General features: G+C 42.1%; 1 protein-coding gene across 1 annotated transcript in view; it reads right to left on the bottom strand.

The window, feature by feature from the left end:
* Positions 1 to 17,087, bottom strand: part of SND1 (staphylococcal nuclease and tudor domain containing 1) — a 977,252-nt gene extending 960,165 nt beyond the window's left edge. Inside the window, exons 1-3 of the mRNA XM_068275928.1 lie at positions 16,926 to 17,087; positions 9,737 to 9,886; positions 3,641 to 3,764 (exon numbers count right to left, since the gene is read on the bottom strand). Of these exons, the coding sequence (XP_068132029.1) occupies positions 3,641 to 3,764; positions 9,737 to 9,886; positions 16,926 to 16,991 (340 nt within the window). The 5' untranslated portion in view covers positions 16,992 to 17,087. The remainder of the gene's footprint in view (positions 1 to 3,640; positions 3,765 to 9,736; positions 9,887 to 16,925) is intronic.
* Positions 17,088 to 20,165: the final 3,078 nt, after the last annotated feature.

Here is a 20,165-nt window from a genome sequence, read left to right as displayed (position 1 = left end):
TGTAATTATCTTATCTCAGTCAGCCAGGCTCTATTCTCTTACCATGGCCAAAGACAGTGAGAGAGGAAAGCTTGTCATCTACCCTACCACATTCCTACTCCGTGAATGGATGAAAGCAGTTCAATGTGACAGGTTGAGCTGAAACCTGATGAAGACTTCCAAAAACAGAATTCTCCTCTACTATAAAATTCACTGAAATCAAAATGTGGACAGTACAATGCATCTGTTATGTAAATAGTTCAAGTATTTATCTACATAGGTTTTTTTTCCTGGTATAGTATGGCTGACCCTGCTGCTTCAAGGAGGAGCTGTCAGCCATACCATCTCAGGAAAAAAAAAAAAAAAAAAATAGAAAAATATGTAGATTGCACTGTCCACATTTTGATTTTAGCGATTTATCCATAGGGAAAAAAAAAAAACCTTAGAATTTGCCATCTTGACTATCTTGAAGCCATTCCCGACATTTCCTCCCTTACTCTGTGTTTGCATTGGCCACCCTCCACCCAGTCTTCAGACACTCCCACCCAGCTCTGCAATAGAAAGTGCATTGTCGTGTGACTCTGTAGCTTCTCAGTGTGAGAAATATTGTCTAATCAGAGAGGAGCAGTGGTGCGAGGGAGACAGGCTTCAAGCCAATCAGGCTCGATCGATCGATCGATCGATCGAGCCTGATTGGCTTGAAGCCTGTCTCCCTCGCACCACTGCTCCTCTCTGATTAGACAATATTTCTCACACTGAGAAGCTACAGATCTATCTATCTATCTATCTATCTATCTATCTATCTATCTATCTATCTATCTATCTATCTATCTATCTATCTATCTATCTATGAGTGGCAGATGTACCAAATAAGAGCCTGGAAAACTGGGGAATGCTCATTTATGAAGAAATATAAGTGATTTTTAACCTTTGGATTGCCTGGTTAACATCCTTATTACTGGTTTACCAGATAAAAATAAAGAATTGATTTTTTATTTTATGCTACACAGTTACGCTTCAAGGGCTCTGCCTCTGACAGGAGAACTGGGTTAAAATCTCTGTTCTCCCTGTTCAGCATGCCAGCACCTATTCATTAACGAGTCCTTGGGTGAGGCTCCCTAACACTGCTACTGCTTACCAAGTGCACCTCTAGTGGTTGCAGCTCAAGTTCTTTGAGGCCACCAGAAAAAAAAAAAAAAAAAAAAAACACAATATAAAATGTTATTTGACTTGTCTTCAATTTTTGAATGCAAGGAAAAATTTGCATCTCATTGATCATCCCTCATGATAAATCCAATCTGCCGGATCATCCTGAGCGCAGGCCAAGGCAGCTGTTCTCGCACCTCCCACACAGTCACACATACATAAACCTCACCATGGGAATAGAATGCATCGTCAAGCCTGTAGGCTACCAACACATCTGTGCAGAAGAAGTCTGCCCCAAACTGTTGCCTGAAGGATTGAGTCTCAATTCATGTGGCTGACAGCTCTTGTACACGTGTAGGAGTCTTAAATTTATGGTCTAAAAGCTCTGAATTTTTATTTTATTTTTTTAACAAGCTTTTAGATCCTAAAAAACAAAAACATACTATAGAGAGATCTGCAGCAGCTTCTGCATATAACTCACTCAGGCACAGGATTACCGCTTTGAGCTGGGGAGCCTGATTTGGGATTACCGCTAAGGAGGGTAAGAGACCCACCACTTACAGAGAATGGCAGCAGTTTATGCATTTCCATATGGGACTGAAGCAGCAGCAACTTCCAAATGACAAATTGACCTTATTGGGATGGGTGCACAGGAGCATACTTTAACCACTTCATCCACAGGTCAGTAGATATACAGGATCTTCTCAAAAAATTAGCTTATTGTGATTAAGTTCATTATTTTCTGTAATGTACTGATAAACAGACTTTCATATATTTTAGAGTCAAATACACACAACTGAAGTAGTTCAAGCCTTTTATTGTTTTAATATTGATGATTTTGGCATACAGCTCAAGAAAACCCAAAATTCCTATCTCAAAAAATTAGCATATTTCATCCGACCAATAAAAGAAAAGTGTTTTTAAAAAAAAAAATGTCAACCTTCAAATAATTATGTTCAGTTATGCACTCAATACTTGGCCGGGAATCCTTTTGCAGAAATGACTGCTTCAATGCGGCGTGGCATGGAGGCAATCAGCCTGTGGCACTGCTCAGGTGTTATGGAGGCCAAGGATGCTTCGATAGGTGCCTTAAGCTCATCCAGAGTGTTGGGTCTTGCGTCTCAACTTTCTCTTCACAATATCCCACAGATGCTCTATGAGGTTCAGGTCAGGAGAGTTGGCAGGCCAATAGAGCACAGTAATACCATGGTCAGTAAACCATTTACCAGTGGTTTTGGCACTGTGAGCAGGTGCCAGGTCGTGCTAAAAAATGAAATCATCTCCATAAAGCTTTTCAGCAGATGGAAGCATGAAGTGTTCCAAAATCTTCTGATAGCTAGCTGCATTGAACCTGCCCTTGACAAAACACAGTGGACCAACACCAGCAGCTCACATGGCACCACAGACTATCACTGACTGTGGGTACTCGACACTGAACTTCAGGCATTTTGACATTTCCGTCTCCCCAGTCTTCCTCCAGACTCTGGCACATTGATTTCCGAATGACATGCAAAAGTTGCTTTCATCCGAAAAAAGTACTTTGGACCACTGAGCAACAGTCCAGTGCTGCTTCTCTGTAGCCCAGGTAAGGCGCTTCTGCCGCTGTTAGTGGTTCAAAAGTGGGTTCAGGCTTCCATCTGCTGAAAAGCTTTATGGAGATGAAGATTTCATTTTTCAGCACGACCTAGCACCTGCTCACAGTGCCAAAACCACTGGTAAATGGTTTACTGACCATGGTATTACTGTGCTCAAATGGCCTGCCAACTCTCCTGACCTGAACCCCATAGAGAGTCTGTGGGATATTGTGAAGAGAAAGTTGAGAGACTCAAAACCCAACACTCTGGATGAGCTTAAGGCCGCTATTGAAGCATCCTGGGCCTCCATAACACCTGAGCAGTACCACAGGCTGATTGCCTCCATGCCACGCTGCATTGAAGCAGTCATATCTGCAAAAGGATTCCCGGCCAAGTATTGAGTGCATAACTGAACATAATTATTTGAAGGTTGACTTTTTTTGTTTTAAAAACACTTTTCTTTTATTGGTCGGATGAAATATGCTAATTTTTTGAGATAGGAATTTTGGGTTTTTATGAGCTGTATGCCAAAATCATCAATATTAAAACAATAAAAGGCTTGAACTACTTCAGTTGTGTGTATTTGAATCTAAAATATATGAAAGTCTAATGTTTATCAGTACATTACAGAAAATAATGAACTTTATCACAATATGCTAATTTTTTGAGAAGATCCTGTACATCCTCTGCAACTTCATCTAAGTCACAGGTCAGTAGATATAAGTCTTGTAGCAGAAGCAGTGCTGTGCAGGATTGGGCTTGCTCCTGTGCACACCTCTCTCTCTCATAAGTAGGGATAAAGTTATTTCTGATTAAATAGGGACATAGCTAAACAGTCAAAACTGCTCTGGTCAATAAGTGGGAAACAAGGTCTGGATGCGAAGTGGTTAAATTGTCGTTACTACTACATACATTTATTGTAGCATTATAAATATACATACCTTTACCCAAATACACCATTCCATATTCTCTTGCAATTTGATTTGGCTTATATTCTATAACAAAGCAGACTTCTTTTCCAATAAGCTTTTTCCTCAGGAATTCTCGAGCAGGAAATGCCCATGGCTAAAATACAGCAAATCTGATTAGCATTCAAATAACACATCTCTAAACAGGACTATGTCAAGTGTTTGAATAACTGGGGTGTGTACCACTGGTGGGGCTTACTGGGCGACTCCAGATTTCTATACAGAACATTAACCCGCCTGGCAGCATGACTTCCAGATGTTAGGGTCTTTTTAAAAGGTTTCAGACCCTAAAAATCAGGAAGTTATGCCGCCAGAATGCCAGCAGCAGCAGTGCCGCCGCCCCCCTCCCCCCCCCCCCCAGAACCTCTTCGCAAACTTCTGTCACCAAGGTACGTGTCTAAACACACACACACACCTTTAAGCCGGGTACTCTGCCCAGCTAATTTTTGCCACTGCTCAGATGTAATTTTCTTTGATCTATCATTGGCCCCAGACCTAATGTATTCCTTTTCACTCAGTGGGCAGTGACTGTGCCATTGCAGCCAGCCTGCTGTCACTCACACTCAAGGACGCCACCTCCACCCTTTTCCCCAGTTCCCTCACTAGTGTAGGAGTGGGGAAAGCTCCTCATGTAACCATAATACTTCTGTAATTCTTCCAACAATAGAATTACAATTTAGATAATGCTTGAAAAAATTTTTGACTGCTTTTTCATACTTGTAACATCTGTCATTTTCAGCATGTTTTGTACAGTTTTCTACACAGAAATCAAAACCAGACAAATATGTAGCTTATATGTGCATTCTATTGAGGCAGCACGGGTTACCAGACCTTTGATACCATCCACAACCATGTCCCAAACATCACAAAAAACTACAAGATCAACCATTTAGAGACTATGTATGCACTGTTAGCCAGCAATTTCATCGCAAGTATTGTTTCACATTTTAACCCTTATTGGTAAGAGTCAACAACCTTGCACACATTCTACTCTTCCACCAGTAACTATGAGCACACCTGACTTGGCCCAAATTCACATTTAACAGGAAGCAGCAAGTGATAAAAGCATACACAAACTACTGGAAGCTTGTCGATGTGCTTACTCTCAAAACCGTATAAAAACAGTATTCAATAGAGTTCATATCTCAGAGTTACCAGCAGATGGCATTACAGTAGCACAGATAGAAAATAAGACTCAAAACTAGCAATCTAAAGACACATACAGGTTTACCAGTACTTTAAAGAAGACCTTTAAGAATTAACCAATTTACCCTTCAAGATCGAGATACATTTCATACCTTCCTAACTAAAGCAAAATCTGAGCGGAGGATATACAAGCCGATATCAACCCCGGCATTGCCACAACACCAATCCTTCGATCACTACACTGGCTACCCACAAAATGGAGAATAATTTTCAAAATTGGATCATCATTCAAATTCCTACACAACTTAGTCCCTGGATACATGAAGGATTTGTTGCAACTGGGTCACACCTCCCACAACCTCAAAAGGATCCAATAATCCCCAGAGTTCAAATAAAAACCATTGGAGCCAGAGCTTTGTGTCACGCTGCCCCCAACCTGTGGAACGACTTGCCAAACAAATCAGGACAGCTCCAACCCTGGATACTTAAATCAGAATTGAACAGCCACCTGTTTAGTCTAGCATTTATGATAACATTTCACCCCTGTACACACCACTATGTGCACTTTGGGTCCTACAGGAGAAAAGCGCTGCTTTACAAAGTTTCCTTGTCGATATAGAATTTCAGAGGTTTACGGTCCTAAATTATCACAGCTGCTACACATGTAAATAACTGATTAATGCAGTTGTCTAGAGCAGGGGTCCCCAACCTGGGGGCCGCGGCCCCCTCGGTGGTCCCTGGGCAGTTTTTCTGAGGGGCCGAGTGTATATACTACACTCACAATCGGGGAAAAAAAGGCAGGAGGGGGACTGCCGCCGCCACTAACCACGACCCCCAAATCCCCGCCCCCCTCCCCCGGGCCCCAGAGAAAAGTTTGGTCGGTATAGGGGGCCCCGGGCTCAAAAAGGTTGGGGACCCCTGGTCTAGAGAGATTGGTCTAGGAGAATATTTAGCCGCTAGAACATCTGACATCCTGCAGCAGCTCCCCATTTGCTTCCCTTGTTTGATAAAACTTCTAGAATACTTAACATGTAAAAAAAAACCAAAAAAAAAAAACCACCTAACTGAATACATTCCCAGGAATGCATTTGGATCTACATTGTTCAAGATGTCCTAGTGGTGCAACGTAATGTAAAATCAAAAGAAGTATGCCCGTAGCAAAGGTGATTCAGGTAATGCCTTTAATGGTTCAAATTAGTGTATTGCAAGCTTTCAAAACCAAATTTCTTCAGGCATGAAAAAAAAAAAAAACAAAAAAAAAACCCACACCTCACCTGGGGCTTCTACCAGTCCCCTGCAGCCGTCCCATGCCCTCGCAGTCACTCGCGGATCATCCGGTCCCCCGCCCCGAGCTAGTATTGTTTTCGCTGACAGAGTCAGCGGGCTTTCTGCGCCTGCGCAGGCCTGGCCACGCATATCCTACTATCCTTCATGTTCCCATCCTCCATAACGCCCTGCACAGGCGCAGGACGCTATTGTGGACGGGAACGAAAAGAAAAATTTGCGTGGCCAGTCAGCAAAAACAAGCTGGCGGTGGGGAACCGGAGGCTCTGTGATTGACTGCGAGGGCATGGGACAGCTGCACGGGGCTGGTAGAAGCCCCAGGTTTGTAAAACTGATTTTTTTTTTATTCCTGGCTTAAGTGTCCCTTTAAGTTCTAAGAAGACCGGAATTTGATTTTTTTCTTCTTAAAAGCGTATTTGAGATGATAGTCATCTCCGGTACCATACTTACCTGGGGCTTCCTTAAGCCCCCTTGAGGGCGCTCAGTCCCTCACTGTCTCCCCAAGAAGCTCCTGTCCCCTGCAATACTGCCCAAAAGCTTGGCCGAGTCACTTCTTCGCGCCTGTGTGGTCAGGCACGCCCGCTGCCCCTGGTCAGGCGAGGCGACGAAGCATGTCCAGGCCAGATTTTCGGGTAGTATTGTGGGTGAGAGGATCCACTAGGTGAGAAAGTGAGGGACTACGCAGCCTCAAAGGGGCTTAAAAATAGGAAGAGTCACAAAAATTTTAAACTTTAAAACACATATAAATAAGTACATTTCTCCCAGCGTAAAATGAGCCATATATTACTTCTCTCCTATGTTGCTGTCACTTACAGTAGATAGTAGAAATCTGACATTACCAACAGGTTTTTGGTTAGTCCATCTCTTCATTGGGGGATTCTCAACATGGCCTTTATTCTTTATAAAGACATTCCCTGAAAAAGATTTATACAAAAATGTTGGCCAGCCTCCCTGCACACAATTTTGGCAGTTGGATGGAGCAACTGCCATTTACTAAGTGCTTTTAAAAATAAAGAAAACCCTGAGAATCCCCCTATGAGAAGATGGGCTAGTCCAAAATCTGTTGGTAATATCAGATTTCTACTACTTACTGTAAGTGACAGCAACACAGGAGTGACGCAATTTATGGTCCATTTTACTCTGGAAGAAATGTACGCGTTTTTAATTTTAAGATTCTACCTGATAACACTTTAAGTGAACCTGAAATGAAAGCATTAAGATTGATTTAACTAATTGTAGACTAAAATATCTTAGGTTTGTTCTAAAGACCTAACGAGATACAAGAAAAACCTACCAACATGTACAGAATGAAAACCATGTTCAACCTCAGCATGTGAACAGGTTTGCAGGCTAGGTTTATTGAGCTGGCTGCACACTGCAGCAGTGCAATCACCCAGATATAACAGCCTAGGAAAGTTGCACCGTGCGTTAATTACAGCCACAGTAAAACCAGTGTAGTAAATTAAAAAAAGATATATAGATATAGATATACACATTCCAGTTAACTTCCAAAATTGCAGGGTAAACGGCAGCTTCGGTGCACTACCTTGCAGGCCGGGGTGACTTCTGTCACACCACGGGCCCACCTCACACTAATGGCCACTGCAATAATTAAGAGTACAGCAACCGTACATAAGTGAAAAAAGGCCTCAGTGCTCAGTGAGATGCATTTCTAAGAACAACTGTAGTGAGACGAATATGGAGGTTGCTATATTGCCTTTTAAACAATACCAGTTGTCTGGCGGCCCTGTTTAACTAGTTGGCTGCAGTAATGTCTGAACACCAGAAACAAGCATGCAGCTAATATCCTCAGATCTGACAATGTCAGAATCACCTGATCTGTTGCATGTTTGTTCAGTGTCTATAGATAAAAGGATTAGAGGCAGAGGATAACCAGGCAACTGGTATTGTTTAAAAGGAAATAAATATGGCAGCCTACATATCACTCTTGTTACAGTTATCCTTTAACAGTTCGACCCCATAGACCACACAAGCAATCTCCGTGAACATTTATAGGTAAAGAATTAAAGTTACCTTACCCAATGTAAATGGGAAAAAAAAAAAAAAAAAAAAAGCTACCCAAGGTAGGTTTAGGCAAGAAGCACATACTGCTCTGTGTCGTCCATTACTTTCCTAAAATTATTATACTCCCAAAAAAAATTTCAGCAACTACTCAGTTACATAAAAACATTTGAAAGCAATCCCACACATTCTCAGTTCATAAAATGTACACTTTTACTGCAGAAAGCACTTCAAGAGATAGTTTATCACTAGCTAATGGCAAATGTAAATGCTGAAGCTACGTCATGTGCCCTTCAACACTGCCCCCCCCTTCTTTCTGCTGAAGTGACCCAGCTGTAGCCAGGGCGAGGTATCTGTCCGGCTGAAATATTTATTGAAGGTTTTTGATTTAAACAGTACAAACACACTCAGTTTGGAATGCAAGTAATAGCATGAAGGGAAAACTAATAATACAACACAAAATCATCAACTGGGAAGATCCCAAAATTTGGAGACCTGTGGTAGTTTTTTTTTTTTTGTTTCTTTTCATTCAGACCTTGAGACCCCCAGGATTGTGCCAACTACCTTAATCATTGAACAGAATAGCAAGAAAACCTGGGCTCACCGTGGGGGGCCAGGAAAGACACAGAACCCCTCACCCAGCATTTAACAGGTATAGTTGTGAGGGGGAAAATAGAAGCATATCAGAAGGAGAAAGGAGTAGGGGGAAAAAAAAAAAAAAGGGAGGGGGTGCTTCCCTAAAGCATAGTCAGGAAAAACAATGTTCAAGCCAGGGCTGTGAAGTCATACAAAAATCATCCAACTTTTGAGACCACTGTCTCCAAGTACCGAAAATTGCCGAACTCTCAATTGCAACTCAGACTCCACAGCCCTTGTTCCAGCTGAATGCAGGGGTCCCAGATTTTTTACGAACTTGAGTGTCATTGAGACTACTTGTTAGCTCTGTCATAATTTAGTTAAACGTGTTCTTTACTTCAAAGTCTACAGATGGCATTTTCCAGTTTGCAATAGTCACAGTAGCTGCTTGTAATATTAGCACAGCTAATTTATGTTGGGTGTTAGTGAGGGTTTACATCTTTTCATGGAGGAGGGCCTGCCAGGGAATTGTAGTCCCGGACATTGAGGCAAGAAACCTGTAGACCTCACTCGATCGATTTGTGCAGTGATTGCAATCGCTTTTTTTAAGGTTAAATACATTGTATTCTTTTCTGACTGACGTCAAGAAATAAAAAACCGCTATCAATCGTCAAAACCGCATAGAAAAGCGTAAAAAAAAAAAAAAGACACAAGACCTGACCAACGTGGACGGACACACAAACCGAACGCAATGTGAACAAGGCCTTACAGGGACCATGTGCCACCTTGTCCAAACTTTTTATGCAGAGTAGAGTGTCTTGCCTTTGCGATGAGAGATGAGCTATAATGTACTGCTCTCTGTAGTGAAAGTACAAATGTTGGATTGATTTCAAATGTTCTTGTATGTAACGAAGTTACTGCAATTTTAGTTTTGGGGTTACTCCACCACTTTAAAACCCCATCTGTAATCACCTCTTGAAAATGTTGACTTTCTAAAATTGTCAAAATTTGACAGAAAAAAATAAAATAAAAACCTGTTACCTCATCAGGCACATCTTTAGCATCTTGCTGTGAAGCAGCAGCTCTGCGTGCTAAAGTGCCAGCCCGGATGTTACTGAGATTGATTTGACGTTCTGGAGGTGGACCTCCACGCGGCTGGCCTCTTACGATAATGGCACATCCTGAAAGAACCTGAGTAAAAAGAAAATAAATCCTTTCAGACAAGGTAAAAAAAATTTAATGAACACTAATTACAATAAGTAAAATACATTACAAGTTATAGAACCATCATTTATAAGTAACCAATCAAGCAAAACCCAGATGCTCATAATAAATGAGCCAAAATTCTCCAGCATTTTTGATCACCAAAAAGCTGTTAACTATATAAAATTGCAAAAAGAACCTCACAATACTTTTATGCAAGCTAATTTGCAAACTTTAAAGGTCTCTACACAATGAGAAATATAGCCAACTGTTCAGACAAGAGAACACTTAAGCCTCATACATACATAAAAAAAATTCTGTACAGACGCATCGCTAATGTAGACCAACAGTGTGCCGCTGCTGTGTAGAAAGGTTGAGGGACAACCGTGCTTCACAATGGAGTGTGAAGCTTAGGACACCATGCCATGGCAGATCATGAAACACCATGGTGGGGCACTGGCACGCATGAAAGACATCCCAAAACAGTTGCCTGAGTGGATGATTATCTAGCTTGTATACAAAGCTTTAGGGTGCATACACATCCAATTTTGACTAACAATTTAACACCTCAATGTAAAATGAGGATAAAGCTGGCCATACACTAGGCTGACTCCCGCCAGATCGACAGCAGATTCGATCACTGGGATCGAATCTGCTGTCACATAGTTCCCGCAACACCCCGAATTTCGATCCATTTCGTCCGATCTCGTCGATCACTCCGTGTGGAAAATTACTGTCGATCGCCCGCGGGACGGGAGCGCGTCGCAAGCGGCGTTCGAGTACCCGACGGCCGACGCAATAGAGCCCGCATACATTACCTGCTCCGCCGGCACGACTGCCCCCGGTCACCGATGCTCCGTCTCCGCGCTGGTCTGGTCTCTGGGTCTGGCATGCTTCACTTCTAGCCCGGCAGGAAGTTTGAACAGTAGAGGGTGCTCTACTGTTTAAACTTCCTGCCGAGCAGGAAGAAGTAAAGCATGCCGGACCTGGAGACCAGAGTGGAGATGGAGCAGCGGTGACCGGGGGCAGTTGCGCCGGCGGAGCAGGTAATGTATGCGGCGGGGAGCGGCGGCAGCAGCACCACCACAGATTGTGATCAGTTTCAGGCTGAAATCGGTTCACAATCTGTTTGCAGTAAAGGTAGCCATACGATCCCTCTCTGATCAGATTCGATCAGAGAGGGATCTATCCGTTAGTCGAATCTGATGGCAAATCGACCAGTGTACGGCTACCTTTAGACTTTAAATTGTCTGCTGCATCTGACTGACCAAAAGTTACTGTCTGATCGTTTAATGATTTTGCCATAAATTGATCAAATTATGCTCGATTCAGCGAGTTGCATCAGCTAGCCTGCAGATACAATCATGGTGAGTAACAAGGCATCTGCACAGAAACATTTCAAAAGTATATCTGCACTGGGAAATTCTATCCTTGATAAAAAAAATACTGAAAGACACTAGTCGGGGGGGGGGGGGGGGGGGGGTCTAGGGTGTGGGAAACAAAAAAAAAACACACATCTCATCGGCAGACTAATTATGAATTTGAATATTCTGGAAGGGGGGGCACAGAACTCAAAAGTAATATAATACAGCAGTAAGTAGCCTCATCAGAATACCAATCAACTTTTATTATATAGAACATACAAGTGGATTCAAATTTGGGTGCCATTTCAATAATATGATCTGAAGGGGCAAAGGTGAATACATCAATCAGGCTATAATAAAAGGTTTTAGAACAATCAATCCATACAGCGAATCAAGATACAGGTGCTACACCTTGTCTACAGCACCCTAATGTCTAGTGCACAGCAGGGCTGTGGAGTTGGGAGTCTAGGAGTCGGGGCAATTTTGGGCACCCGGAGTTGGAGATTTCATAAACTGAGGAGTCGGATGATTTTTGTACAAAATCCACAGCCCTGTTAAGTATTAGACTAAGGAGTTGGAGTCAAGGAGTCTGAGCCATTTTGGGTACCCGGAGTCGTGGTTTCATAAACTGAGGAGTCGGAATATTTTTGTACCCACTCCACAGCCCTGGTGCACAGGCCATCACACTACTACTACTGCCACTACCACTACCCCCGGGGCATGTTGCCAGTGATGGTGGACAGCTCCCACTACCTCTTTTGCATTACACAACCCACTTCAGAGGCTGTACTATTAATAATCATCTGCAACATGTGCGAGGTCAACGGTGAGAGACTTGGCAAACTAGACACCAGGGATTTGTATATACTCAGTGCCACATGGATTTTTACTATTGGACATACATTGCTTTATTGTGGACTCATATGAATTGAGGATTTCTAACAATTATTCAAGTAACTTTCTCATGGAAGTCATGGTGCAGTCTCACTATGCATGTTGCATAACATCGCATGTGAACTCACTACCCATACAATCGTAGGCGCATGCAAGTTCAGTTCACATGCGGTATTACTGTGCAATGAACATTGTGTGACTGCACCCTTACAAACGCCCCTTTGCACCTTACAGCTTATGAATTTAAATAGCATCCAGACTTTAAAATGTAATAAAGTGTACCAGAGACAATATAAAGAATTTATACATACCTGGGGCTTCCTCCAGCCCCATGCGCATGGATCGCTCCCACGCCACCGTCCTCAGCCTTCGGTATCACCGGTACCAGGTCCCATAACTTCGGCCAGTCGACGCAAGAGAAGTGCACCCTCTACGCATCTTCAGTGGCTTCTTTTGCGCAGCCTGGCCAAAGTTACAGGACCCCAATACCGGCGATACAGAAGGCGGTTTTGTGGGAGCGATCCATGCACATGGGGCTGGAGGAAGCCCCAGGTATGTATAAATCTTTTATATTATCTCGTCTCTGGTTTTCTTTTAAGTTGTACATACTCATCAGTAATATGTCCTACATCAACTGTGCCAATGCATCGATCACAATCTACCAGTAGTTTGTAAAAGGACTGCTGGGTAGATCACGGTCTGACACAAAGTAGTGAAGCCACAGAGACTGACACTGCTCTCTTGCACTTTGACTGGCCAACATCTGCACTGCCAGCGTGCGGTACTGGCCAGTCAAAGTGTGAGAGCAGAGGTAATGGCTCCACAAGTGTAGGGGGTCAGCATGACCAAAGTGGGCTTCCTCCATGTCGTGTGTGCAGGAGGGAGCGAGAAGTGAGGAAATAGTGCCCACTAGAGTGGTGGTGCTCCTGATGCAGTCCTTTGGTGTAATAGCGATGCTCTGATTAGATGGCTGCAGTGAGTGGATTGTCCACTCTCCTGCTCAAAGTCTTCCAGGTATTTATGGGCTGGCAGTGCATAGCTGGTGTCTGATTGGCTGAAGTATTTATAGTAACTGACAATGGCTATCATTCATAAAGCATTTCCGCATGCGAAAATGCTTAAAACAGCTGACTTTACCGCACACTTAGCAAAATCTGCATTCATAACGGCTCCTTCCGTATGAAAAACTGACATTACCGAGCACAGCAATAAATCACCGCCTTGTGCGGTGATTATTGTAAAAAAATGTAGCAAAATGTTAATTCATAAAGATCACCGCAAGCGGTGTGAGGTCAGGAAGTACCGCTCCCTCTGATGTGGCGATAACAATGTTAAGTGAATGGAGACACACAGACCTCCCAGACAGCTGCAGTGGAGCGGAACACGGAGAAATGTATCAACTCCGCAGTTTCCTGTGCTTCCGCAAGCCTACCGCCAGCCTAATTCGGGGATTCTCCACACTGCTTAGTGCTACCGCAACTGGATACATTTTTATGAATGCACAGCCAGAAGTCTAAAACACCGACAGCGGTGTTTTCCCGCAGATTCTTTTTACCGACAACATGTTTATGAATGATAGCCAATGTAGCTACAGGGAGTGGTCAGTGAGCATAAAGTGACAAAGTAGTGTAGGTGGCAGACACACTGTCTAGGGACTGGGACAGTAATGATAATTGGAGATGGGAGTTCGCTTAAATATGTACCATTTTTTGGAGAGGGGCAGAGCAGCTTGCTGACTCGTAAGCTTTTTAAGTAGCGCAAATGTCAAAAATTAAAGCAACCCTGTCCTACATGATCCAAGTTGATTGGCATTCAGGCAAGGAAATTTTACTGTACAGTATTACAATTTTGCAATCTGCCCTCAGTGGGATATTGAACATTAATCTTTTATTGTGGTCTCGTAAATTTAAGTGTTTTTGAGTTGTCTTTCCTTGTATCATTTTTTGCATTAGTACTGACACACTTATGAGTTTATTTGTAGTCCCAATCTCGAGACATATAGTATGATTGTAACTATATGGAATGGTCAACACACTTTATTTTTATGTATTGCCAAATAGTTGAAAAATTTGGGCAGGAAAGAGTGGCAAGGTGAGGTCAAGATGCCAAGGCTATCCTCCATATGTTCCAACTTTGTACTTCCTTTTGTGTAGCAGGAGTGATACACATTCCTAAAGATTTACAAAATAAACTCATGTTATGTCAGCTTTATTGTAACAGTAACTCAAAGATACAGACTTATGAAAAAATTACATACTCAAGGTAAAGTTATGCAGATAAAGTCATCAGCAAGTCTGACTACTGTAAATGCATATTCTTTTACTGGCACATTAACATGTTGACTAGCCATGCATGCCAAAACATAACCAAAATTAGCAAAGGCAATGCTTTAACCACTTCTCTACCACAGGTTTTTTCCCCTTCAAAAGCTCTTCCCATTCATTCGGTAATAACTTTATCACTAATTATAACACTGAAATGATCTATACATTATTTTTTACGGGAAAAACTAGGCTTTCTTTGGGCAGTACTTTATGCTAAGAATTATATTATTTTATACTGATTTGACAGGGAAGAAGAAGAAAAAAATGAAAAAAATCACCATTTCTCAGCTTTCAGCCATTGTAGTTTAAAAATAAATTGTGCTATTGTAGATAAAATAGACACATTTTATTTGCCAATTTGTCCCGGTTTTTACAATGTTTAACTTGTGTCCCTAGTACAAAGTATGGCGATAATATTTTATTTTGGGTGTGGGGTGAAGGAGTTTCAAAAATAATGAAAATGTGCTTAATGTTCCTATGGTAAATGAATAATGGTGTATTTGGAAGTAGTTTTACTTTTTGGCCACAAGATGGTGCTATACATACTCAGTTTTCTAAAAATAGACAGCAGAACCAAATATTTATATGTGTTTATAGGTGTTTGTAAATAAGGACGTAGAAAAGCGTGGCAGAAGTTGCTAAGTGGTTAAGGGCTGTTCCACACAGAAATTGTGATTGGCACTGCAAATATGACTCTTTACCTAAAACACATACTTTGTGATGCAATTAGCATGCGCTCAAACAAGTTGTAAAGCGCAACTGTTCGCGACCACCAACAAAAGACAGGAGGAGGGGAAAAAAAATTAAATAGCTGAAAGAACATCGTATAGCAATATAGCAGGACTGACATTTGCGATTGGACAAGTCACATCACAATCACATTGCACTGATGTGAATGCCCCTGCATTATTTACATCATACACTCCATGTCTTTGCACTTTGCAAGCAAAAGAAAGGGGGGGGGGGCAAATTGGGTGCAGTGCAAAACAGCCCTAACTATTTTCAGGACTACACTGATGTTCAAACATCACTAGAATTACCACTGCACAGTCCAGGGAATAAAAACATAACATACTTGCATTTTTGGCTGACACTCAAGACACTAGCTGCATTAAAGGGGAACTGAAGTGAGAGAGTGATATGGTGGCTGCCATATTTATCTCTTTTTAAACAATACCAGTTTCCCGGCTGTCTGGCTACAATAGTGTATGAATCACACCAGAAACAAGCATGCAGCTAATCTTGTCAGATCTGACAATGTCAGAAACGCCTGATCTGCTGCATGCTTGTTAAGTGGCTATGGCTAGAAGTATTAGAGGCATAGGATCAACAGGATAGCCAGGCAACTGGTATTGCTTAAAAGTAAATAAATATGGCAGCCTACACATCGCTCTCACTTCAGTTGCCCTTTAAGATTACTACATACTCTGGCTTTCGTGCACATGCCACAAATCTACCAATACATTAGGAAATAAGCTTCCCCCCAAAGAAATCCATAGAAAGTGGTGATTCAATAGTGAGCCCCTCCAAGAAAATATAAGGACTTGTTCAAAGTACAGTGTAAAGTACAGCGAAGTGCAATATGTCAGCACTAGGGATGAGTTAGTCAGCTTTCCTGTAGATTTCTAAACTACAAAAACTAACTAGAAGAGGCTGAACCAAAACTTTGCACCAGAGTCTAGACTACACAATTTAGAAGCAAATGATTCCAAGTATGTTCACTTTCTGACTCTGATTACACCTCTGTTAAAGTTTTGATTCAGACTCTGCCAGTAACTGTCCATTGAAACCAGGAAGCCACATTCCATATCGCATCTTTAAACTGGAAAACTGTTTGATATGCATTTGTGTTCCTTCATGTGTAGAGTACAGTTCATTGTGCAGCTAAAAAGGTTGCACAAGTCCATGACAAGGCAGCTAACTGAAGTAAGCTTGCTCAGCGATGGGGATTTTTGGAACAAATGGTCACTCTTCATAACATGGGCTGTGCCTGGACAGCTGTGATTCTATGCAGGGCTCTCCTGTCTGAGAGGCACGTCAGGTAGAGGCAGCAGAGGACATGGAGAGAGAGAGTCCAGCTGTTCAGCTGCAGTGCCCGGTAATGAGCGGAGTATTGGTCCTTACAGCGCAGCAGGGAAAGGAGACATCCCGCACAGGTAATTGATCTGATTTGGCTGCCAGCCTTGTGTTATAAACCGTACAGCGACTGCTGGGACACCGCGAGCCACGCACAACTCTCTGCAACTTTCTTTCCTCCAAGGAACTTCCTCAGTGAGGCGGAACAGTGGCAACGTGTGGTAAAGCAATGCCCGCTCTCCAGCACCTGACAAGCCCCATCCGGGTACTTCACCATCCACCTGCCCGTCCCAGGACTGTGTCCCCGCAACACCCCGCAGCGAGTGCCCTGGTACCCCGAGATCCATGCCCGCGCAGCGAAGTCCTCACCATTTTCACTATGCCTCTTTGTACTACGGGTGCTGCCTGGGCTGTTTGAACTCCTGAAGAAGCCATGACGTTACAGTTGAGACGTAGCACGGAAACGAAGAACAGAACCGGGAGCTGCTGCTGCTTCCCTCACACTGACTGGCTTAGAGAAAGAGCTGCTGCTGCACAGCCGCTATTTATCGACCCGCCCCCTCCGCCTGACTCGCGCATGTGTGTAATGCCACGACCACAGATAGAGCACTTTTAGGATGACGACACAGAGCCGCCCTCTAGAGGATTGTGCTTCCGGGTCGCTGTTGTAGGAAGGACACGTCAGCACGTGTATGTGTGTGAAGTTAGTAGCAGGGATTTGGAAGTCAGCTGCGTTGCTGGGATAGAGTTTTGTGGCGCCAAACCAATTTATAAAAGGGTACTTAATTCAAAGACCTCTACAAGCGGAATGTCTAACCTGTGATAATGCTGATTGGATTGATTTTGTGCCTATATATAAAACTTTTGGATGAGGAAAGAACGTAAAATTTTTGCATTGTTAGTATACTTGTATATGTTTATACATAATATGAGCATAGTTGATTTGGTATCTGAAATAGATTAGTTATTGGTTACGTGGGAGCATGATTACATGATTACAGAGTGACTGAATGCAATATCTACTAACTAGAGACATATGCATACATGTTTGCAATTATATTGTTAAATGATTAGGGCATGTTCAAATAAGCACGATTTGTGATCAATAGTGTTACTTTCTATAAGCAGCTACAAGTAATCAAAATTTAAATTAGGTCATGCTGCCCACAGCATGGTGAAAATAAAGTAATCCTAAAGATTAGACTGTATCTATCTTCCTTCTACTAAAAATGACTTTTTAAGATATTCTATAGTTTTATTTTATATTTAAAATGACGTTTTAACTGTTTTGTTTTTGCTCAATGACACATTCATTGAAGTATGCCAGAGTCAGCCACTTACATACCTGATATTTAAACTCTTTCAGGCAGAGAAAGAAAAAAAGAACACAGCATAATTATTTGTGTGCTAGGCACTGTACATACCCATGTCTATCTCAAAATGTCACTTAACCTCGGGTATCATTTAGGCTTCATTAACACCTAAAACCGAAAATGCAAGCGTTTTGCATTTTTGTGCGCTTTTTTCCCCTTCCCTGCAGTCCACTGCGTTTCTGGTAAAATCGCTTTTGTAAGCGCTTTTCCAGAGCAGTTTTGTAATTCACTCCTTGACGCATGTCAGAAAGTGAACTTTTTGACACGGAAAAGAATACAATGGGCTCTATTCTAAAAAAAACTTCCCGCATGCGGTAAAGTACATGCGGGAAGTTTGCATCCAAAATACCGTCAAGTTGAAATTCTTAAAATGTTCCGCATGTTTTTTCCACATGCGGAAAAAGTGCGGTAAAAGTGCAGGATTCATGCGGAAAATTTTCCGCAAAAGTCTGTATTTTCCGCAATAAAAAAATCAATTCTCAAAAATGTTCAGGCACTTCATTTCGTCATTTACCAATTTTTTTTTTTTATTTTTTTTTTATCACCTACAAGTAGTAGGTGATATATTTTGCATCCCATTGACTTTAATGAAGTGTGGAGGCTTAAAGGGGAACTGAAGAGAGAGGTATATGGAGGCTGTCATGTTTATTTCCTTTTAATCAATACCAGTTGCCTGGCAGCCCTGCTGGTCTATTTCTCTGCAGTAGTATCTGATTAAAACCAGAAACAAGCATGCAGCTAGTCTTGTCAGATCAGACTTATAAGTCTGAACCACTGAAACACCTGATCTGCTGCATGCTTGTTCAGGGGCTATGGCTAATAGTATTAGAGGCAGAGGATCAGCACGGCTGCCAGGCAACTGGTATTGTCTAAAAGGAAATAAACATGACAGCCTTCATATACCTCTCTCTTCAGTTCCCCTTTAAGGTCTGTGCTTGGGACTTTTTTTTTTTTAAACACTTTTTCATGCGGCCTTTTTACAGCATAATTCCCGCATTAATAATGGCTGTTTCCGCATCTTTTTTCCCGCATGTGGAAAACATGCGGAAAATATTAGTGAATGTGGAAAAAATGCGGAGTTTACCGCTGGCGGAAATATAGCGGTAAAATTTTGCGGTGTTTTTGCTGGTTAGTGAATAGAGCCCAATGTGTTTATTCGGAGAAAAAAAAAACTCACGCAATCATTGCACAAAGCGATTTTGTGAGCATATTGCATTTTTCCTATACGTTCCATTGAGGCAAAATAGCCTTAAAAGAGAAATGGTACAGGCACAGCTTTCCTGAGAGGATTGGAAACAAACCGCTCAGCTGTTAACTCTCTCATAAAGAATCATTGCACAAGCGTTTTGAGGGTGATTTTCAAAAATCGCCAAGTTTGAAAAAAGGGCAAAAACGTCCTTAGTGTGAATGAGCCCTCAAGGTCTCTTTTCCATGGGCAGTTAAACTGTGTGCTCAGCAAGCAGTTACCAGGCAGCAGTGAGCAGTTGCGAGTTTAAGTGGCCCATGAGTGGAACACAGTTCATAGGCAGCATACGCAAGTTAACACCTTCTATCCCGCAGGCAGCGCAATCTAATTAGATTTTTGTTTACTCTTGTCTTCATTGTCTGTTGCTTTTAATTAGATAATCTGTTTGAGGACCCTTACACATCATATAAAGCAAAGCACACTGTGCATTGTCGTCAGGTACAGTTTTGCTTTCTTCTTCTGAGTGCCAATGCTGCTGATAAGGGATTAATCAGGGTGAAGCTAATAATTCTGAATTCATATAAATTTACGTTATGCAGTTTTCAAATGGATTTTAATTGGTACATTTCCAAACTACGTTAAATTTCCATGAACTCTAAATGATTTATATATCAGTGACTAACACTGGGGGATCTGAGATTGGGCAAGCTGAAGTGTCACATTGGTCCTGTCCGTTCACAACATTGTTGTGCGCCCTGCCTGCCCCCTTTCATGACACCACTCACTCAGCTCATTGTTGCAGAGGCTCGCAACATTCTGCAAGTGAACACACATAAGTAGATAACTACTTGTTCTACTTACATAAAAAGTATTGTACTGTCCACATTTTCATTGTTAGTGAATTTTATATAGTAAATAAGAGAGAATTCTGTTCCTGGCATTTGCCATCTTGATTCCCTCTGACTGAAGCCAATCCTGGTATCTTTTCCTCCCTTACTTTTTTTTTCTCCTAAAATCATAGGTAGCTTGTTTTGTAAACATGTGAACACA

This window comes from Hyperolius riggenbachi, chromosome 3 (genome assembly GCF_040937935.1).
Source record: "Hyperolius riggenbachi isolate aHypRig1 chromosome 3, aHypRig1.pri, whole genome shotgun sequence".
Classification (NCBI taxonomy): domain Eukaryota; kingdom Metazoa; phylum Chordata; class Amphibia; order Anura; family Hyperoliidae; genus Hyperolius; species Hyperolius riggenbachi.
The sequence above is the reverse complement of the archived record's forward strand: the minus strand, read 5'-3'. Positions and strand labels throughout refer to the sequence as shown.